Here is a 24,167-nt window from a genome sequence, read left to right as displayed (position 1 = left end):
AATCCAGCCCTGTGTGTAAATTTCCATAATGCAGTATATGTACGCTTAGTTTATTTATATTTTCATTCAATAATTAAATATACTGATGCATTAGAGTAGATTATATTTTCGAATTTCTTCATCTCCAGTAGTTTGACGTACGTTCTATGTATTAATACGATATTCGTAAATAGCGGTTATTTTAACCCGTTATAAGGGCGTGCACCAAATTCATCAATTTTTGAATGTCCACGGTAAGCTATTTTACCGTGGTTTACCTCTATAGTTTTGAAGCTACCATCTATTAAATAACTTCAGAAACTACAAAAAAAATTAATTTATCTAAATCAGTGTTTCCGAAAGTGGGCAATATCACCCCCGGAGGGCGAAAGAAGATATGAGTATAACATAAAATCCTATGGGTTTGCTTGAGTCGCGATGAGAGAAAAAAAATTTGAGGAAGGGGGCAAAGGTTGGGAAACTATGGTCTAAATAATTTAAAAGATTAATTAGTTAATCAATTTTGTCTAAATCAATCTTATACTATAAAAATTGGCCCTATAAAGGATTAACAAATCTTACTTTTTCCCCACTCAGAAAACTAAATTTCCGATAAATTGAACTAATGATAACTCGCAAGTTTTAGTCAGCCGCTGCACATTTGACTTATCAAGATTTGACTGTATATATACAGGGTGATTATAAAAAAACTATCCCGACATATGGGTCCCTATCATACCATTCACAGAAACTGAATGAAATTTTGGCATAAGGTATTTTGAGGTATGCGCTCAAGAATGATATGGAAAACAACAGTGTCACTCTAACAGTTACGGTTACAGTGAGAAAATTTCGAAAATATCAAATGGCAACACCAAGTTTTTTGTATTGGAATGCGATCTCCATACTGAAAAACACTAAATAGCGTTGGAATGGCACCTGTAGCACGAAAATCCCCGGAGCTAGGCAAGGAAAAAGTAAAAAGGACTTTGCCGTGCACCAGAGCATTAATGTTCGTTTCATTCGTCACACCGCTTCTTCGGCTGAGATCTCAGCCTGATTAGTCCTCCACAAGGTCATGTGGAAAATTTGTGAAACACAATAAAATGCTTTATTTTATGCTGCTTCTCTGTCCTTATTGGTTGTCCTCACTTTTAGCCTATCTACCACCGGTGATATTCATGCTACAGTTGCCGTTCGAACGCTATTTAGGGTTTTTCACAATGGAGATCACATTCCAATACAAAAAACTTGATATTTTCTCACTGTAACCGTAACTGTTAGAGTGACACTGTTGTTTTCCATGCCATTCTTGAGCGCATACATCAAAATACCTTATGCCAAAATTTCATTCAGTTTCTGTGAATGGTATGATAGTTAGGGACCCATATGTCGGGATAGTTTTTTTATAATCACCCTGTATGTATGTATATATATATATATATATATATAAAGAGCAGTAATAATTGGACGAAACAATCACATTCACCACAAACTATAACACCATAAAAGAGAAATTCTTTTTATTTTTACTCTCATTTATATGTATAAAAAAAAGATGCCCCCGACACAGACAAGATTTTCCAGCAAAGCTCATTTCTTGACGATTTCTCTGTGATAGTAACAAGTTATAATATGTATACCTATATACACAGCTATATATATATATATACACTGAAATGCCAAAAGTCATGGGATACCTCTTAATATTGCTGCACTTTGCTAGGTAAAATGAGGTCCCACACGATATTAAGAGGTATCCCATGACTTTTGGCACTTCAGCACTGAAGTCACGGGATATCTCTTAATATCATGCGGGACCTCCTTTTACCCAGCGAAAAAAGTGCAACAATATTAGGAGGTATTCCATGACTTTTGGCACTTCAGTGTATAAACAAAACAAAAATATATCGGCCATTGCATACAAACATTCATAAACACAAAGATGGTTAAATCGATTTACCGTCTCTGTTTCTTCTTTAGAAAACAGCATGAATTTGATGCATTATAAGTATTCGAGGGAGGAAAAAAATGCAGCAAAGAGCATCTAAAAGGTTTGCCGATACATACCAGTGTTCCTTAACGTCTTTATGTTCCATTTTAATCATTTTATAATTGATTAGCCCAGATGCTAACTCATATTTTCATGGCACTGGCTAAAGTTCTTTACCAGATCGGAATCGACGATGAATGTAGCTTTAGTATCAAAAATTAAACATTTACGGAGGTTTATCGATGAAATGAATGAAAAAATTTTCAGAGAATTTCTAATTCAAAAAACCCGTTATGTGAGGATGTGTGTTATATATAGATAAAACCTGTTAACCAAACAACACTGATGCACATTGGGTGCCTATCTTCTGGTCGAGCAAGTCGTTGTAGTGTAAGGTGTCACATAATATGATAATTAATTTTGAGATGTCAACGAAAGTGGAATATAAAACAGAAGAATCTGCAAAGATTGCACAATAAGGTGTTGTGGCAAATACATGTAGAATTGATCCCATCGTTTTGAGTATGGCAAACCAAGATGTCACAGAGCATTGCCCAAATCGAACACTAAAGTGGACATGAAACTGATAATCATGCCAAAGCTGTTTGTGGTCCAATTGCCCCCTACTACTTTACCGCACGCCAACTCCTGTCATATTGTCATACTGCAATTTTCACCCAGTGAGGTTGGGTGGAAAATGAAGGTGTCATCTATTATATCCCTGGGGTAGTCACTCCAGGTTTGGTAGGCAAAGAACATTCTTTATGATGTTTTTTCCCGCATTCGAACTCATGGACCCTGATGGTAAACTTCATGGTGGAAGATGAGCATCTTACCACTGCACCACTTGGGCGCAAGTTGCCCCCCTACTGGAATCTTCAATATGCCTCAATATTGCAGCCCAAAAACTTCACACCAACACTTCTTCAACCAATCATTTCCGAGAAAAATATGAAACAGCATGTACAACATCATACCTACAGGGTGTTTGTAATTAAATTAACAGTGCTCTGTAGTCATCTGCAGCTCGATCGAACTGGAATGTCACCAAACTCATGACATGGGGAAAAAAAATATTCTGCAGGGGAAAAATTTACTTCCAAATGTCGTTGAGAGAGAGAAACTTAACGCTGTTACAGTCTATATAGTCGAGAACTTGCATAAAACATAGCCAAGACTTTAAAATGCAGATTTACTGCAATGTTCGACAACAGTGCTTGTAATTCAGGCGCTAAAGACACGGGTAAAGGTCCAAAGGACATTCCAAGGTCCAACTTATGAGATGAGATTACTTTGGTCTATAGATACAACAGCTATTGCGTCATCACTTCAAAAATGAAAGGGTTATTAGTCACGATTTTTCAGTTGCAAGGTCATCTTATCCCTCCGATGTAACTATCCATGTGTTTTGTGACTGCAGTAATATTTTGAGTCCTATCTTGGCAGTATCGCAAAATTGACAACATTGAAGAACAACATATAACAGACTCTGACGAACATTGCATGTGACACGTTTCTTTCTACCATAGAGAATATTGGGCGGGGAGGATGCCAAGTGTGGTCGACGAGAACAGCTGTCACATCGAAGGTTGCCGCAGAGAAAGTGAATGAGATGTTTCACTGAAAACTGTTATTCGACGTTCCGTTCTTGACAATCTTTCTTTCTCACACTATTAACAACAGCACCACATTTTACCCTATCAGCGACATTTAAAAATAAAATTTTCTTTATAGAACCTTCTTCAGAATATTTCTTTCCATAACGGTATTAGCTTGGTGTCATTGCAGTTGTTAGATTGAGATAAGATGACTGAATACAACTACTACTGAACTGTACATGCACTTCGTAAACATTCCTCTTGGAAATTTCTAATGAATTGATTGTGGGAATGTATTATGCATGTTGTGTTGCCTAACGTATTTATGTTTCAGAGTTATGATTGTATCATGTTATACTTGTGCTGCCATCTGCCTTCCATATTTTGAAGTGAAAACAGCAAAATGGCAGATGCCCAAATTTACATTTCATGAAAGTGCCTGTTTTCCGTAGAGAGACTTCATCAAATGAGTTGCTCTTGTGTTCAGGGTCCACTTGAACGGATGCTATAATCGCTAGATCTTTGATCTAGACCACTTGCCTTTGAATTTATTTTTTATAGGGGGAAAGGCAACCATGTATTGAACCAAACTTACAAAGTGGATTCTGTTAATCGTTAGGCTTAACACCACATTAACTTTAGCGGTCAGCCTTTTTAAAGTGTGCACAAGCATTCCTTGATATGGAAGGCTGGCATTTCGTGCAAATTTTCATATCAACATGATGTCACATTCATGCATTACAGAAACCAATTTTTTTCTCGTTTCAAACAAAAAATAGCCTCTTCACCATGCTTCGGATGCCCGACATCGTTTATATTCCCTCCCATTTTCTTCCACAAACCATGGAATGGAAAAGATAATTCTTTGGAAAAACTTTTGACACACAAACAAAACTCTGCAAAGTGTTTGTGGTCTCCACGTTCTGGACACTTTATGCATCAAACTATTTGTAACAATGCTCTGAAAGTGAAGGAAGGGTGGATTAAAAGATTTAGCAACTGTAGTCGATAGATCTTTACGCACACCTAACTATTTGGTATAATTCCCTGAAAGAATTCCCCTCTGAAAATTTCCCACAGAAGAAGGGGGAAAAACAACCTATTTGAAATAGAATGTCAAATTTCAAAGATATTGAAGTTTCTTTCCTCCCCACAGCACTTTCACATTATGTGTGTGTGAATTATAATTTTACGGGGGGGGGGGGGGGATTACAGTTATGGGGATTATAGGTTAATTCGAAAATATGAATTTTTTGTAGAAAGCTATGAAAAAAACTCAGGAATACAACCTCATATCGATAAACTAATAACGATTTCCCTAGCTTAAATAATTTAACCTAATTTTTGGATAATACTAAATTGATCAATCGCTAACAACAATACAACTTTACACGACTAGGATACAACTGCTTGGAATGGAAGAAGCATTGAAACGCAACGCCCTTGAATATTTTTGATTTCTTTAAGAAATTTTAGTCTCTTATCATTTCTATTTCGCGAATATGGAACGATCTGAGACTTAGATTGTTCAATATTTCTGAAATAGAAATGATACGACAACAAACGGGTGACTTTAATGCCATAATATTGAGTTTTGTCAAATTCAGATTTTGAAATGAAAAACGAAAGTGCAGAAACTTCACTGCTTTTTCCCTAACAGGAGACTAAAAAAAAAAATCATCATCTTTGCTGCATTTTCTTTTAAAACATAATCATTGTTACAACAAATACAGAGTGAGTGAGTGAATCCACCGCACAGTCATTTCCCGCAATAAAATCTAACTTTTCAATATCAAAAAAAAAAAACAATATCATCCATTATCTATACCAGGGGTTCTCAAACTGTGGGCGTGGCACCCTGGTGCACCTCCAACTTTTGTTAGGGGCACAGCAGAGCAGTGATCCTGACAAAAGGTTTTTGCGAAAATATTCTGCGTTAAAAAGCTCTGGGGAGCTGGTGGAGCTCACGCATAAGCATTGAATATGGAAAAGGGGCGCAGGTGGAGAAAAAAAGTTTGAGAACCCCTGATCTACACACACACAATATAAACCTCTTCATTTTTTTAACAAGTAACATTCGTTCTTTCACTCACCAATATAAACAACAATATACACATTCAGTAAATAAAACTGTTTTTTTCCTCTAGATAATACTCTCCTCTTTCCCTCATTTGAACGCTAGACACAATCTGGAAAAGCCCACCAGATTAGACAGATTTCGGCCGAATATCATTCATATCGTCTTCATAAGCTGCATTTACAGATCCCGCAGTAGAAGGGAGGATGATGATATTGTCTGATTCGGACGAGTCTGTTTCGTCTCGGGACTGGTCAACCTGGTCCGCAGCCGAAGAGGGCTGAGTCTCCCGAGGTCTGCGGTACTGTTCCCCAGAGGTGCTCGGCTCGGCAAATGTGCCCCAAGTGTTACCTGCGGTGTTGGGGGTCACTAGCGGAGTACTTTCAGTGGCTGACGTAGCGTCAGAGTCGCTGCCGCTCTCGCTGCTTGTGTCACCCATGTGCACTTTTCTTTTGCAGAGTGGGCAGTTGCGCTTGTTTTCCCTCAGCCACGGATCCACGCAGTGAGTGTGATATGCTGGAAAACATGGCATATATTAAAAATTTAATGAAGTGATTAATAGCACAAAGTATGTCTCAATGATATTATAGGGAGGGGCCGAATAGTTTTTGTGTTCATAAAGTTTCTGTGCTATGAAGAAGGCGCTAGTGTCTACAATTTTGTCAGGGCTAATAAGCATCCAGGGTTTTTAATCCTAATCCTTCTACATATAATTAGCTTTTACTTACCCCACTCCTTGGGCACTGTTTCCTATGTTGTAAGACCCTAATAATGAAGGCAGATGCCATTCATACATACACCAATGCAAAAAAAAAAATAGGGAACAGGGATTGGCTGTAGTGATAATACTAACGGATGTCACACTTTCTCTTGAAGATGGTGTATAGGTCAGCCTGTTGATATTTTAAGGAGCTCTATTCGTGGGCATAACTTATTGTTTTGCTTGCATTGATTTTTTTAAAACAACTTCCACATGCCACAGGTTGTGTGAACCCACGATCTAAATCTATACATGTTAACACGTTTCCCCACCTACATCTAAAATTGCTCAGGGCAGGCTTTCACAGGAGAAGGCTGAAGTGATTTGGATGGGATTCCAATACGTACAATAAGCCAATTTCTGTCTTTTTTTTAATGATTGCTTCAATTTCTCTCTCATGGCAATCTATTATTTTCATTCCCTATGCTTCTCAGAGTTAAAATCTATTTTCATCAGGAGAAAACCTGGTCTCAAGCTGTACTTGTACCCCTGAGTGGCTTAGTTTGCCCCATACTTTATTGATTGGTGGGTGATCTCAGACAGTAATTGTACCCTAAAGTAAATAGAGCAGCGATGACTAACCAATCCGAAAACAATAGCCCAAGTTCCCCTACCCCAGGTCTCAGGCTGTAGGCTTGGCTTCACTTTTTTTGATTGGTGGGTGGCTGCAATGCATGGCTCGGTGGCTTGTGCCGTGTCACTTTTTATTTTCGATAATGAAAACACACGAGCCGATTCTTGACTAAATATATTTCCCTTACCCAACAAAAAAGTTTATACCTGTCGTAATGTTATACATTATCAATGCATTTGTCTATAGGCTTACCATGAGAACACGGCAGAATACGTAGCTTCTCGCCCTCCTTATAATTCTCTATACATATGGCACAAACTTCATATGGAGACTCTGAAATAGACGAAACCAATTATATTATTGAAAAATAAGCTTAAAGGGAGGGGGAAGCCACAAAGAAGCTTGCAGAAATCCACAAAAAATAAACAATATGTTGACATAAGTATTCACTCGAAGAAACTATTGACCTATCAAATCTTTATAGTCAAAGCTCACAAACCTCTTGTATATTTTTCAGAGGGCAACTGCTTGATCTGGCGAGAAGACAACCTGTTCCGACGGCTGCGCTGTCTTTCTTGAACATATTTAGCACACTAAAAGAGAGAACATTAAAAAAAAACAAATTGTATGATCAAGGTATCAGAAGATAAATCAAACACAGGGGTAGATAGCTTCACTGCAAACTGCACAGTTTGGCATCATACAAAAGTATCCTTACCAAGCAAACCATGAAGAAAATAATAACGATGAAACACAAAGCGATGATCGCTGCAAAAATCATCAGGTAGTAGTGGAAACGGTTCTTGAAAATCACCGTCAAGTAGAAATAGTTTTCCGTGCTGATCAGGAGAAGGGATACCATTTTTAACAATGATTAAAAACACAGATAACGAGCAACATGTATATAGAAACATTTTGCTCATATATCATATTAAATGCCCTATAAATAACTCACACAAAAAAGTATGGCAGAGAATCAAAAAACTAAATTATTAACAGGGAAAATTAAAAAACATAATGGCGAACAATTTTTATAAGAACCATGATCAACCATGTTTGCTACATAACTTACACTGTAGGGATGAAGAGTACAGACTCCTGAAGATGCCTGTCATTCAAACAAGCAAAACACTAAATGCTTTATCTCAATTAAGACCAAATATCCTGAGAATATTTCACCATTCTGCCACATATTATTAACTAGGCTCCCACTCAGAGTAGGATGGGGGAGGGTACCCCTCTTAGACACGACACTACTACTGAACCACACACGCACCTCAACCATATTCCTCTGCAGAACCTCTAACGAATTGCTACATGTTGGAATGTGCGTGAAACCTGATATGAAGTTTGTTTCTGTGTAATACTTGTTATGTGTAGTGCTGCCATCTACCACTAGTTCCTCTAACTATGAGTGAAGATTGAATAATTTATCGTTGTATGCCTTTTGAACTCTGTGGCGAGACGTTTTAATGGAGAGATCGGCTTGCATTTGAGCCTCGAAGTTGAGAACTACAGGAAACCTCTTAGACGGCCCCCTCTTAGACAACATAACAATTTTTAAAAAAATTGAAAAATTTTATTTTATTTTTTTCATGGCACTATTTCAGTATCCTGTAAGATTGACTCGAGCCAAAGCAAAATGACAGAAATGACTTGGTAACAAAAACAATTTTTGGCCAAAATAGTGTACTAGCAACTACAGATAACTCCTTTATGTTCCTTATGAGTTTTTTTTTGTTTTGTTTTTGGAATCTTCCGCAGTCTAATCTGTCAACTCTCTTCAACAATGCACACAGCAAATTATGAAGACATGCAAGTTTTTTTTTAAGAATGACACCACTTCCAAAAGCACAGTGCAAAATGTGTAAATCACAAAGTTCGATTATGAATAAGTCAAAGTGGACCAGATGGTTTTACTGCATTGTCCATCTCTTTTTTAAAAAGGATTTGTTTAAATTTTAGCGCTCAATGCCAATGTAATCGTTTTTGACAAATGAAGCACTTCTTTCACTTCTAGCTCTTAACTGAGCATTGTAAATATTGCTCATGCCTCTACATGCCTTAAAAATACAGAAGACGATTGAATGCTATTGGGTATCATCAGTCACAAAACCTATAATAGGCCTACGTATCCAACTGCTTTGCTATGCAAACTATTGTTTCACCTATACACAAAATATGTGCACCATAATTTTAAATGATGAATGTTACTGTCTAAGACCATGGAGTAGTAAATACAGAATTATTTTTTTTCAACCAGGCAGAAGTTTTTAATGACCACTCTATTTGACGAATCCTCAAGCTAAGCAAATTAAAAATTATTTAAATCAGTTATACAAATATTGTCGATAGGTTTTGGTAAAAAGTAGGACGAGAGGGAGTCCTGCATTATACAATCAGAAAGGATATGATGGCATCACTCTCCAGTATTTATGCAAAGAATAGGTAACTGGATATGAATGCAGACATTTGGAATGGAAATTCTACATCCCTCTATGGGGAATTGAACCATCATTCCCTAATATTACCAGCAGCTGTCAACTGAAATGATAACCTCGAATTTTGATGCATATATTGTATTAGCCAGCATGCCCTAAATTTCAAATTACAGATTTGGCATAATTCTTAAATATCTGGTCTCATAAAAATCTAATCAAAACAGTACTCAAACATGTAACTTAAAGGGTAACTCAAAGAAACAGACGTATTTACAGGAGGGAGCCAAATTGGACTACAGCACAGATTGAAACAATTAGTGGGCACGAAAATTAGATGAGTTATTATTATTATTAAGACTAGAAGGGTGGCAAAATTTGTGTATTCCACAGGTGGCAAAACTATTAATCCGCCTCTGGGTAGGGGAATCAAAATGCACACTTGCCCTGTGTGATAGAGTCCATTCTTGTTTCTGGTATTACGGTCCCCAGGCTTTGTTTGTTCCCTCAAGTCTTCTAAACATTTTTTGTTGCCAAGGTATGGCCAAAAAAAAGTTACAGCATGTGGCGTCGTGCTTTTTTATTATTTCAAAATTTAAAAAACTTCTGCTTTTATACAAAAGTTTGGGCTGCCTCCCCTTACAACCTGTCACCCGGGTGCACTGCAACCCTTGCACCCTCACTTAAGCCCCCCTGGCCACATTGTGGATGAACTGAAGTTTGTTTGGTAAATATAAATCTGCTTAACAAATTTTTTTCCCCCACAGGGGAAAAAAGGAGAAAGATTTACACTATTTTCCTTGGTGGAATTTTATGCCCTTTTTCTTTGCATGTTTTCCCTATTGCTAAGTGAAAAAAATATTACCCCCCCCCCCCCTTTCCATCTAAACAGGGCTTAAGCATAACACATTTGTATAGCGATACGAGTTTGATCCAGACAAAAATCCAACTCACAGCCTTGCTTTTCTCTAGTGACTTGACAGTTTTTTGGTGAGCTACATAGAACTTTACATGGCCAGAAATATACTATTGCATACGATAACTCATACAAAAGATATGCACAAAAACATCAGCACTTACTCATTTTGGAATAGGTACTCCATTTTTATTACTTGGCCATCGTTATGGGAGATCTTCAGAGCTGTCACGTCATCATCATCGTCATCACCACCGGAAGAACCCCCTGGAAAAATTACAGAATATGTGAGTGTAGATGGGAGCAATGACATCATTCATGGACCAGCAGTGAGTGAAAAATGCCACGATCCTAAGATTAAGTATTTTAAAAAACACACACACACTTACAATAGATGTTTGTAAAAGCTGATGACCAGAAGATCTTCTCCCCATACAGGATGGCAAGATCAAAATCGGCATTCACAGCATTCTCAATCTTGAAATGCAAAAAGACAGAGATGAGAGAAATGTTAATTTTCACCATCGTGTGGAAATTTTTATAATGGAAATGCATGATGTCAACACCTCAAGTGTGCAGTTTTTGATCAATATTTTTTACGTTAAAATTAAACTACAACTTCACAAAATACGGTTATAGAAAAATTAGGATTAAAAAAAACCTTATGAATAAATATTAACTCATTTGCATGACTTGATGAGCTAGGATGGCACAAGATTTCTTAGCATATAATCAAATAATACTAGCATACAAATCTTGCCAATGCTCACCACTGTAACGTCAAATCAACTTAATCTTACCTTCTTCTGCACTGTACAGTTCGGTGAAGTAGAGCCAGCAATCAACACAAACTTGGAAAACTGCTGCGTCATGTTGCAGCAGAAATCAACTTTCTTGATTGGCTTACAAGCATCAGGCGGATCGGCTAATACTACGAGTCCCTGGAGAACAAAATAAAAAAAATCTATACTTCTATCCATACACTTTGATATTCATCCCCTTAAGGTGAAATATGATGTATGTACAGTAGAGCCCAATTATTACATGAGCTGATGTGGATAAGACCCCACTTTGTAAACGCTTGAAAACAAAAGTTATTTCGAATTACTGTACAATATGGAATGAATCCAGTACAGGGGCAACAGACTCCCCGCCCCCCCCGGGGGGGGGGGGAAGTGGGGGGGGATGATGATGATTGATGAACTATTTTCAGTCAAATATAGGCTGATATTTTCAATGGAGAATGGTTTGATATTTTCAGTCACAAATGGGCTGATATTTTCAGTCAAAATTGGATCAAACCCAATTTGGTGCTGCCGTGGTGGTCGAGTGACAGACTCGCATTGCGAGGATTCAGGTTCAAACCCCACTGTCACTACAGTGGCAGTCGACTAAAGTTGGGTTTCTGTGGTTCCCAACTTTGAGGCGCAAATACGAGCCGATCTCCATTAAAAAAGTCTCGCCACAGAGAGCAACACTCCTACAACAATACAATTATTCAATCATTACACTTCACCCATAGTTAGAAAAATTTATGGCAAATGGCACTGCTACACATAACAATCATTTCACAGAAACAAACTTCACATAGGTTCAAAACACGCACACGCCAAAATGTACCAATTCATTAGAAGTTCCACAGAGGAATGTGGACGAAGTGCATGTCTAGTTCAGTAATAGTGGTCAAAATTGGGTTGACATTTTCAATCGATGATGGATTCATATTTTCAGTCAATAATGGTTTGATATTTTCGACCAGGAATGGGCCGATATTTTTAGTCGAGAATGATTCAATATTTTCACTCAAAAAAGTCAAAAATGGGCTCTGATAGTTTCAAAAATATCAGATTTACAAAACCGGCTTCTCCAGTTAAATGTAAAAAAAGATTTAAAAAGATTTTAATAATTACTATCAAACGTAAATCATGATGACAAGTTGGAAGTGTTCTAAATTTTATAGTTACACCATTTGTGATCCACAACAGCCTGACTATTCTATTGAAAATATCTGATCACAATTTTGATGTTGAATGCAAAAAGTTATGTTAAAACCATTATATTATTCACAAATATTAGATGAATGTTTTACATTAACGAATATGTTCTAACTACTACTTTACATCAAGCCTGGAAACATTTATAATTAACAATATGTGGACTATTCTATCAAAAATATCAGATATATCGGATACTTTCGAAAATATCATGATATTTACGAACCCTGAATGTTACCACCTCCTACCATTGAGGTCAGCGCGAAATAAACAATGGGATATGCTATAAACATCAGCAGATTTGGTGGGCATATAAAATGGATTGTAGGCATATGAGGGATCTGGAGAAGATGGATGGTAATAACACTTATGGAAGGAAAGTCCATTACTAAGGAAAGTCCACTGATGGCCAAGGCTGGAATTTGCATGGTGGCACCAACTTTGGACCTACAGCAATCACCAAAAGTTTGCATATCTGATGAATCATGCTTTTTTTTTGGTGAATTGAATAGATGGACGATGGCACATACAGCAAGAAGCATCAGAGAAATCCCCCTCCACCATTTGTTGACAAAAAACAAGCTGGCGGAAGCACAGTTTTGATCTGGGGAATGGTTTTGTGACATTCTCTGGGTCCGATCAATACGAATGTCACTATGGATTGAATTAAGTATGCATCGATCATTGCAAGCCAAACATGCATCCATACAGGCAGATTCCATTCCCCGGGAATGGTAGCATCTTCCAGCATAACAACGCAATGTAGTTTCATATTAATGAGAGTCGTCTATGTATATAAGACAGAAAAGACTTACCCGCAACGGCTCATCATATGGATTCCCGATAGTAACGTCTGAATTGAAGCTTCTAATGTAGTTACTATTTCTGTCGTGCTGCAGAATAAAAGGCATAATTTTTTTTACATTTTCATTTCTACTTTTGAAATAGTAACTTATACTTAGCTTACTTAGAGATGTAAAATTCTCAAGAGTCATTTTTAGGAGAATACTCAGCAATTTTCTCTGGAAGGACTATTATACAGTGCAACTTTGGTTAACGAGCTTAATTCATTCTACCATCGTACTTGTGTTATCTGAATAACTCGTTATTCAAATCAAACTTCTCCCATAGGAAATAATGGAAACTCGAATAATTCATTCCACATAAAAATGATTGATAAAAACGACATTCAATCAATAATTAAACACAATAATAATACATAATACAATAAAATAACCATAATATAAAAATTAATAAACATAATACAAATAGCCATAATTAAACATGTAATACAATAATGTTTACAAATTAAAACATTTTAATATGCAAAAAGTAAGTTTTTCATCATGCTGCATACCTATTGTGTTCAAAACATTATCCAAAAGCATTCATTTAGGTTTTCAACAGTTTAAATCAGTTTTTGACACTTGTCATGACAAAAACTCGTTTTTGACGTCAAAGACCCAACCCTGCTGGAAATGTCTGTGAGCTGATAGAATACAGAGCACTTTCACAGTCTCCAAAATTCTGCAGACTTAACTCAATCCAGCATCTATTTAACAAACTTACTCTAACCGATGAGAGAGAAGAGGACTATCATTTAGGACAAATTACAGCCTCACTGTTGTTTGCAAACTTATTCTTTTTTGTGTGAATTTCAAAAGAACCTTTTCCAATGGCACTTGCTTTTGCCTCGTTTTTAGTATTTCTGGGAAATAGGAAATAGCGATGTTTGTTCGACAGATTCATTGCTCGCACACTGTTACATCTTTATTTGGGTGGTTCTTTTCTATAGAGTTTTGTACAGATTCCTGCATTCTACACACCTCTCTAATCTCATTTGAACAGAGGGACTTCTTACTTCTCTCTTCCTCAGATGAGATACCGTCCATAAACTCTTGCTGGTGCGTGCGAAAGAGATCCACTTCATCTACTGTCAACTTCTAGGCATTTTTCACCACTAGTTCTTGAATGCCATCCTCATGCACCTCCAGTCCATGGTCTTACCCAAACACAAAATCTCTTCGACAAGTAGTGGCGCCTGTTCTTGAGCTAGCCCCTCAAAGTCACGTTCAATAATGCAATCAGCCCACAGTTTTCTCCAGAATTTAAAAAGAATTTAATGAAAACTTCAAGCGCACATACGCATGGCTGCAATGCTACACCTAGTTTCGTATCGCAAATATTCACACTCACACGCGTGTTAACTTTCCGAGTGAGGCATGCTTACCAGAGACAGACTGTAAGGGAGAATAATACCCAAAATTCCATAACACGTGTGGGTGGAAGCGAAAAACAATCAGTTCAGTTGTGATAATGTCGAAATAAATAAACAAAGTGCAAATTTTTGCTCAGTATGGAAATTGCTTGTTAACCAAACCGCTCATTAACCGAAGTTTCAATGTAAATATTAATGCTTTCAGAGTATATTCTCAAGTACATTCTCATCCAGGAGAATATTCGAGAACATTCTCTAGAAGGATTATTATAAATAACTAGAGAATATATTATTATTGATGAGAATATATTCTCCAGTTGTTTATAATAGTAGTGCTTTCAGAGAATATTCTCAAGAATGTTTATAACAATAATAAATGTTTATAACAATAACAAATCTCTATAAAAAACTTGAAAACACCAATATGCTCTGGAAGGACGGACTATTAGAAATAACTTGAGAATACAATAAAACCCCTCTTTTACAGCCAAATAATAATTTCCCTGCATACAATAAAACTATGCATTTCAAACCCCTGATTAATGTTCACCCCCCCCCCTCTTTTACAGACATTTTTTTTGTCCCACCGCTGTCTACAAACGAGAGGTTTTACTGTGTAATTCTTATTAATTTTGATAAGAACATTCTCCATTAATTCATAATAATGTAGTCCTCCAGTCCTCCTAAAGAATATTTTTTGTCCCCATCGAGAAGAGGGGGGGGGAGAATTGAAGTTTGTAGCCCCCAATATTAAACTTTAAAGGCAAGAAAATTAAACCATCACTGCTGAATTGCATAACTTGCAAAGAAATACAATACAAAATTTGAGTGCACGCACACTGAAGAAAATAACACACAGTCCAATGGCCCCTAACTTGAGAATACAATAAACCCCTCTTTTAATGGACACCCCCTCTTTTATGGCTAAATAATAATTTCCCTGCATATAATAAAACTATGCATGTTGAATGGAGGCGATTATAAGAATATTCTTTAATAATAGGATTATTAATCCTTTGTCAATCAGTTTTGGCATAATTTTTTGCTTTTGAACTTATTTCTGAAAATTTGTCTAATTCTAAAAATAAATTTGTCTATCTGTAAAGGTTTTCAAAATCTTAACAACAGAAACTTTTGAAACCTCTCAGTATGACCGAGAGTATTATCGAACTAAAAGTTGACATTATGCGGTTTAATTATGCCAAAATCTGTTTTGTTTTAAATGTTTCAGGCAATGAAAACTGGATTTCATTTCATATAAGATAAACAAAAATTTGCCAATTTTTTTTCAATTTCTTAAAAGGAAAATGAATATTTCCGATTACTCTCAAATTTTTACATACGTCACATCTCTACTTATACTGTATCCTGTGGGGGATGGGGATGAACCAACTACATTGTTAGAATATACATAATAAATGACATATAGCTGCAGTTCTTGGAGTTTCGACAACTGCGGTTCTGTTGCCTTAGTGGTCATTCACCATAGCTACCAAGCTTGGAATATGAAAATTCAGGAAATTTTTGCGGCAGTTTCAAATTTACGAAAGGGATTTTTCACACATAAAATAATAAACTTATAGAGATTTTCTCCTTTTATGATTCAAACGAAATCATAGTAAAAAAGTCTGATGACGATCAAAATCAGATGAAAAAAAAAGCAACCAAATCGAAGGAGTTCAGTTAAACCAGTTTCCCAAACTTTTTGTTCCATCGCCCCTTCTTTGGAAATTTTTTTCTCTCATCACCTCTCAACTAAAGTGAACCCATAGGATCCTATATTAAAGTTAAAGCCATAGGTTCTATCGCTCCCCCCCCCCAGACCATTCCATCCCCACCAGGGGCGATATTGCCTACTTTGGGAAAAACAGAGTTAAATTGACAAAAACTAGCAAAAAATTAGACAACTAAATTTTTTTAGATAATATCAATAAACATGTAGGTTGATCATACGTCCAATGTCTGTTTTTTCGCTCGGCAAAAACGAGACATTGAATAGACTATCCTCAATCAGGGTCCCCAATTATTGTCTACCAGTTGGTAAAATTATCTGTCGTTACCACACCCAAACTAAAATTATGGCAGGAAAAAAATTCCACAAGGACGAAAATCAGGATGTATGGTCACGTAAATTAGCCTACTGGTTGCTATCAAAAAAATGCTATACTTAGCAAATTTGACTTTCTTTCACCAAATAAAATGTTTCCTCCTGATCTGGCACAACGGTGATTGACAGTGCAAATGATAGCTGTCAGTATGACATTATAACTTCGGGGAATGGAAATTGTACAATTAACGTACAATTAACATGACATGTGATGTCATTTTGAAGCAAAAAAAAAAAAAGCATAGTTGCCAACTTTAATGGGGAAGAGGAGCAAATTCAAATTCTGTACAAAATGAGTAAAATAAGAATTTGCCCCCCTCCCCCTTGGAGAAAATACCATATTGTGGTAACAATCACTTATCAGTGCAGGGTCCCCAATCAGTAGGTTAAATTACCTACTATCACTATGCGCTTCAATGAACCCCCCCCCCCCTAAAGAAATCGCCATGGACCCATAAAAATGGGGCACTTCAAATTAACTGAGCATATGGTCATAAATAGTGCTAGTCGTCTCACCTATTCAATTGTCGAAAGTCCAAACTGCCGCTGGCTATTTGGCAAATTTTGACTTTATTGTGCGTAACATGAGAATGTATCTAGCAATCAAAATACTTAATTGTTGAACCATGTGATGTTTAAGAAACTCATTAACTAATTACTAAGTTATTACTAACTTATACTTATTAAACTCATTAACTTAAACTCGATATAACTTATTCTAAATACAATAGTAAGAATGACTAAGTTTGTATATTATATGGTATACTAGCTATAATACCCGACGTTGCCCGGGTTTTCTCCAATGAGGCTTTTTGGATCACACGTGATATCTCCCTCTTTCTTTGAGGGACAAACAGTGTCCAAGTTGACCAATATGGTGGCTCATGAAAGAAACAAATCTAGATTAAAGAAACGTAAAAATTGAATTTTTTTTTTTTCTTTTTGATGGGCTCTAGGTATTTTAATTTGTTCCTGTTTCTGCTTCCAAAAATGCTTAATTAAAGCTGTGGAATTTCTTTGATGTATAAGTTTGTACTTTACGTGGACCCCTAATTAATTTGAAAACATCCTAAACTATATGAATTCATGCAGTTGAATATTAAGGCAATACAGAGACATTAATTTTCATTCTTGAGAAGATATAAATAAACGGTGGAAATCAATGTTACTGCATGAATACCCAACTCAAAAGTAGGTCCGGCTAATTATTTTATACTCAATTTTGTGGGCTTCTTATACCTCTAAGTGAACTCAATATTTCAAAAATCGAGAATTCAATTCAATTTTTAAAATTATTGATGTGGTGGAAATCTCCACTAAATTTCTGCATTTCTACAGCAAAATCGGCAATTTTAACACCGATTTCTATGGGGATCATCCTTTGCTTGACCCTCAAAGTGATGCTGATGATGATTCTGACATCTATTCAAAAAGCCTCATTACTGGGAGGATTGAAAAAGTGGCAAACCATTATAAAGGCATATAAACTATTATATACATATACTGGCAGCATTAAAGAATTGGCAAACCATTGCAAAGGCATATACACGTCTGAAACGCATTGCTAGGGAACCACGGTAACCAAAGTAAACGTTCTGAAAGTGATTGTTGAGGCCCAGAAACCATTGTTGCCCGTCAGTTTTTTCCCATTTGGGGCATTGCTCTGACAAACTTTTAAAGTAGCCTATCATTTAAATCGGGTCCCATTTGGTATATATGCAAAATTTGGCGACGATCAATCTAAAATTGTAGATTTGTATAGAGAACTTACACACACACACAGAAAATCAATTTTATATATATAGATTTACTATCATTTATAATGCAATGGTTTTCCAATTGAAGATGTATCTAAACGTGCAAAGCAATGCCTCGAATATCAAGCGCAGACAGCTCTGCTTTGATTGAAAATACTCTTTAAAACAATCTACGCCAATAACATTTTTAGGTGGTAATAAATGAGTTTAATTAATGTATTAAGAGATTTAAGAGATGATGAGCGAGAACTTTCAATACGGAATAAAACTTTAAGCAGATCAGAAAATTTGAAATATTGAAATATATATTTTATTATTCAGTAACTATACGGTAATTAAAACACTAATCTGCATAAAAGTAAGATGTTAGTTAACATATCTATCAGGTTAAAAAAGAACTATTTGACAACATTGACAATAAATTTTTGACTGTTTTAATATGTCAGTAAATAAGTTTTTATATCATACAAAAAATTGACACACTTTTATGACAAATAAAGTTTTAATTGGTCGATGCATTTTGGCTATACAATGGAGAACCGTCATCAGGACCTTGTGGTCAGAAATCACACAAATGAGTCATTGAAGTGACGATGTTTATGTTTGGTTGTCTGGACACTTTGCCTTTGTATTTTTACTGAGGCCAAGTGGTCTTTGGAAGCGAATTGGGATGCCATCTGTTGTTGAAAATTCTGTCTTGACTGAGGTTAATAAAGCCTGTCCAAGCTGACGAAATAGGTGGTGTGTTCCTTCCATTATTAACGAGAAAATCCTGGCAAGTTCTGATGAAGTATCCATCGAGAAAATTCAGTTCAGAATTATGCGTTGTTTTTTTTAAAAAGGTGCTTTCTCAAAATCAAAATTATGTGAAAGTTGGCAGCAGTATTGGGCAATAGCCAAACTATTTGTCTGTCCCTTCTCAACATGCTTTCTGTATTCAAGAACTCAAATATTAAGATTTCCCCTAGTTTGCCATTATAACCCCTTTTCGCAATTCTTGCATGGGATGAAGTAGATACCAGATTCTTTGGAGGGTGGGATAGGATCTTGTAGTTGAGAAATATATTTTGTGATAAATACATTTTTGTTGGTTTCAGAAACCAAAAATCGAATGCTGATGCCCTATCACACACATTTTAAATAAACAGCTCTATTTCGCGTGGTAAATTGAGCACAGGTAATAAGTAGCTTAGATAAAACGGAACATGAAATTATATTTTATATGTTCTAGGCTCTTTCATACGTCGAAAAATTCAAAATTTCAAATTATAATCACTATTTTGTTTTAATTATAATAAATTAGTGTTCAAAAGTAAAACTTAATATGTATAAAAAATAAGTTTCTCATCATGTTATCAACCTATTGCGGTCAAAATATTATTCAAAAACATTCATTTATGTTATCGACAGTTTCTTTAACCCCTTTTTGATATGACAAGCATCAAAAACCCAACCCTGGTTGACAGATATGCAGTCAACAACTCGATCCTGAACATTTTGTGCTCCTCTCAGTAAACTCTCTTTAGTGACCACACAGTGAAAAATTGTGGGCGCTGATACCAATTTTTTAGTTGCCATGGCAACCTGACGCCTGGCATTTGTCTAAAAACCCTCATCTAAAGCTATCATAAATAACCAATCAAATTGACTGGAGGGCACTAAAACATTTTTGGCTACAGCCTCTTTCATTAGATTGGATTGGATTTTAAATTTATTGGCGCAAGGACCAATTTGGTCAAACTGTGCCATAACAAAGCCTCTTTCATTAACGGACATGGGTGGGTCTTTGCATTTCTTTATAAAGAATTCTAAAATATGTTTCTCTTTCGCCACAAACATAAAAATAAATAGTTAGATGATACAACAGGGCCTACCTCCATGTTATATCGGGCCTTAGCAAGGAGAAGCTTGATTATCAAAATGGAGCAAACTTTACATTTCTCGACAAGGCGGCTATAACAGGGAAGTTCCCATAAATATGAACGAGACATAGAAAAAATATTATACAGCTTTCAACTCACTATTTCAATGTCAGATGATACATGATGGATGACCACAGCTAAAACACACAAAGTGCTGCACGGAATAAAATACAGGCCCATATCTCCGAGTGAGGCTGGCGAATTCTTTTCACATATTCAGAGCTGCACACGAGTCCTTCAAATAGAAATACAATTACCTCTCAGATGCGGCTCGATTAGGAATATCACACATTTCTACGGAATACAGATCAGATTACTTAGAATGATTAGTAGTGACACTTATATCTGCTTTGCGTGACTAGCAAGACAAAGAGGATCTATGATCATTACCGATTTCAGTTATGCTGCAAAATGTGCATAGGTCTGAGAATGTATCTAGTGCTGTGCGTCAATTCTTAGTACTACCATCTGTATTTCAAGTTGCGAGTGAAGTGAAATGTTTGAAATATTTGTATCATTGTAGAACTGTTGTCTCTCTGCGACAAGATTTTTTTTAACGGGGGAAGAGATCAGCTGGCATTCGCGCCCAAGTCAGAACCACAGAAAACCAACTTCAGATGACTATCATCTGTGGAGTTCAAACCCAGGGTCCTCGTGTGGTGTGTTTCATCACTATGACCACTCGACAACCACAGCACCACTACAAAATCGGGTCTGGTGACAAAAATAAAAATAACTGCAAAGCAGAGCGGCAAACAGTATATTGGGAATTTCCACTGAAAACTTGGTGACAAAAAAAGTAAACTGTACATTGCTCTTGGAATACAAAGTCTTGGAAACAGTTTGTATACTTTGTTTTGGGAATGGCCCATGTGTAACCAGGCACAGGATCCTGGATGATGTGTCAGGAGGATCAAAAATTGCGGAAGTTCTTCGAATATTCAGCTCTTAGGAGCAGGCCTGACAGGTGCAGAAGTGTGGTCGCACCAGGCCATAAAATTTAAAGGGGGGGCGCAATTTTTTTAAAAGAAACCTTTTTCTTCAGGAAGAAGCAATATCTGTGGAAAATTCAGTTGTTTCCCCCCCCCCCCCGATCTCACATTTTGCAGAAGAAAAAACAGCTTCCAGTTTCAAAATCCTTGATATCAAAGCGCTGATAGTTATATCCATGACTTCAAAAATATTTCTGTAAGTCGGGGAATAATTATATAATTTTTTTCCCCCTTTACAGGAGCCGCAAAACTTTCTCTTGCACCGGGCCATGAAATTGCTGAGCCCAGCCCTGCTTGGGAGGGGCAATCGTTCTTATCTCTCCTCCCACCCAACTGGATAACACAGAGGCAGGCATTTTCCTCTGTAAATGAAGCCAAAGCCTTATCTTCAGCTTGCGAATGGAGAAGAGCCAGGCAGATCCAGGACGATGTATCTGAGGAGAGCTATTGTGTGGGTGCATTAAATCATTCTGTATTTTATGGGACAGGCAAATTGACCCTATATCATACTGCTTTCGGAGGGACGATCGCCAGTGCCATCTTAATGCATGGGGCCCCACCAAGGCGTGGCCCGGGGTGGGGGACATCACAAAAATAACATCTGATGAAATTTTTCAAGAGTAAGCATGTAAACTTGCCTGGTAGCGTCTCAGAAAAACCACTCTGCCTGGGGGAAAGCTCATGATATTCTTAGGACGGCCCTGACGATTGCCCCCCCCCCCACATCCGTGCTTGTGTGTGACATCATATGACCAACATTGCGCCCATCTAACATACATTAATTTCAGTCCCATCATCATCTTTTACGTTAAAAATTCTTCTTCGCTGATGTGACATCGTCATAATGACTATGTAATATTGCCTATATACCAGCTGAATTTCTACAATGACTTACTTGATTTTGAAAGTGCTTGAAATATAGATTGAAGCCACGGGGTGGCACTTCAAAGAGTGGAGGGTAAATCAAACACCACTGCCACTCAAAGAACTTACAAGGAAAAAAGTTCAGAACTTTCGAAGGTTCTTCAAAAGGAAATCATCAAGTTCATGTGCCTCACATGTACTCCACAACACAAAACATATGATGTCACACATGTGCTATCAGTTTATCTGTCATCATCATCACCACCATGCAATTATCACTACGTTGTTTTATCAACACACCCCCCCCCCTTCAATCTCAATGGATACTTCCGAGATCCCCTCCCCCCCAACAAATGAATCACATCCGGAATCACGTGATTCGAGTAAATTGATAATAGCAAAAAAAAAAAAAAAAAAAAAGATTCAATCAAGATCTAAAAGAAATCATGGGTCAAGAACAGACTGGATATATATATATGGAGTCGTTTCTCTCTTCCCCCCTCCCCTTCATCCCACGCAACTCATTGGACACAGGAAATTGCGCAATTCTGATGGGATAAACTACTTTGTACATTTAAAAGAAAGATCTTAACTTACGGATGGCAGTGCCCGTTCCTATCTGAACTGAACATAATTAGCGACATCTACAGTTAGATTAGTCACAGCAGAAGCCATAGTTAAAATCTGTTATATTGTAATCAAAAATCGAAAAACCACTTGATCAACGACGAGAAGGGATCACGTCGGACGGACTTCGTCGTAGTAGTTGTTGTCACGTTAGGACTCCCCCCCTTAATTATTATGGGTATCGTTTTTCTAAAGGTGAAAGCTCTTACAGATGGCGCTAAAAAAGAGTATGCGAAACTCATATTTAGCACCGTCTGACGATATTTCTTTGAAAACAATACATTCCTTCAACGCTTTCTGTCAGAAGGGGGTCATCATGACCAACACCTAGAGCAGAGTAGCAACACCTTCTTCTGCTTTAGAAGGTGTTGTCATGGCACCCACATAGGTAGGGCTGACAGGTGAGGCCCTGGATGGTTCTCATCATTTTTTTTTTCGGTTTTTTCATGCTATAAATTCATCACAAAAGTCTAGTCTGGGGGACCCGCAAAAGATCTCAGCCTAGGGGCCATCATGGGCGGAGATACGGAGGAGGGGGGGAGGCGTGGAGGGTATTGCCCCCCCCAGCGTCAAAGGTGAAGTCAACTGATCTAATGTAATGTATATGTGAATTGACATCATCATCATCATCGTCGTGCCCCCCCCCCAGACTTCCAAGTCTATCTCCACCGATGGGGACCATGGGGGTCATTCAAGTATTACGTCAACATCGAAATTCCGTCAGTATTACGTACATCATTCGGGTTTGCTGACTTTTGATGACAAGAGCGGGGGAATTTGACTGATTCTTACGTTACCAACTACCCTCTCCCTACTCTGTGGGCACCTGAACTAACATTTTCCCTATTGATAAGTCCTCTATAGAGCCTTATTAGGGATCTGTAAAGGTTTCTTCAAGTGATGCGAAAATGTGTCGCGGGCCACTCAAGTGATCTTGCATCTTGAACTGTGCCACGCGTCATTCAAGTGATCCGTATAAATGCCGTGGATCACAATCTGGGAATGTACCGCGGGTAACTTGCGCTATGTAGAACTGCACTGCGAGCCACTTAAGTGCTCTAAAACTATGCCACATATCACTTAAGGGGATCTCTATATGTTCCATGGACGCTTAAGTGTTCTGAAACTGTTCCACAAGTCTCACTCAAGTGATCTGTAAATGTGTCGCGGATCACTTGAGTGATCTGTGAATGTGCAACGGGCCTACTTGAGGCCGCTGTGGTGGTCGAGTGGCCATAGTGACGGACTCACATTGCGAGGACGATTTTGCCGATCAATATACAGCTGGAGGGTGCCAATACTAATATTTCACATTCGTTTAGCGCATGCAAACATCGATCGGCTTGCATTC

At 37.3% G+C, this 24,167-nt stretch overlaps 1 protein-coding gene across 3 annotated transcripts; it reads right to left on the bottom strand.

Moving 5' to 3' along the window:
- Positions 1–1,485: 1,485 nt before the first annotated feature.
- Positions 1,486–22,953, bottom strand: LOC149067714 (E3 ubiquitin-protein ligase RNF13-like). Of its 3 annotated transcripts, none has more exons than XM_089252284.1 (10): positions 22,787–22,953; positions 20,433–20,568; positions 13,145–13,222; positions 11,136–11,276; positions 10,725–10,812; positions 10,500–10,602; positions 7,700–7,820; positions 7,481–7,574; positions 7,234–7,314; positions 1,486–6,163 (listed from the first exon to the last, which is right to left on the bottom strand). In XM_089252284.1, exons 2-10 carry the CDS (start codon positions 20,511–20,513, stop codon positions 5,778–5,780), a joined length of 1,173 nt encoding a protein of 390 aa, XP_089108410.1. In that variant the 5' UTR covers positions 20,514–20,568; positions 22,787–22,953; the 3' UTR covers positions 1,486–5,777. The 3 variants fall into 3 exon arrangements, with proteins under 3 accessions (XP_089108410.1, XP_089108411.1, XP_089108412.1); XM_089252285.1 differs by lacking the exon at positions 22,787–22,953 and adding an exon at positions 22,221–22,364; XM_089252286.1 differs by lacking the exon at positions 20,433–20,568 and having other exon boundaries at positions 22,787–22,943.
- Positions 22,954–24,167: the final 1,214 nt, after the last annotated feature.

This window comes from Pholcus phalangioides, unplaced genomic scaffold, assembly GCF_987345545.1.
Source record: "Pholcus phalangioides strain wild (caught in Gottingen) unplaced genomic scaffold, Ppha-v1.0 ptg000028l_1, whole genome shotgun sequence".
Taxonomy (NCBI): Eukaryota; Metazoa; Arthropoda; class Arachnida; order Araneae; family Pholcidae; genus Pholcus; species Pholcus phalangioides.
Note: the sequence above shows the minus strand (reverse complement) of the source record. Positions and strands in the feature narration are given on the sequence as shown.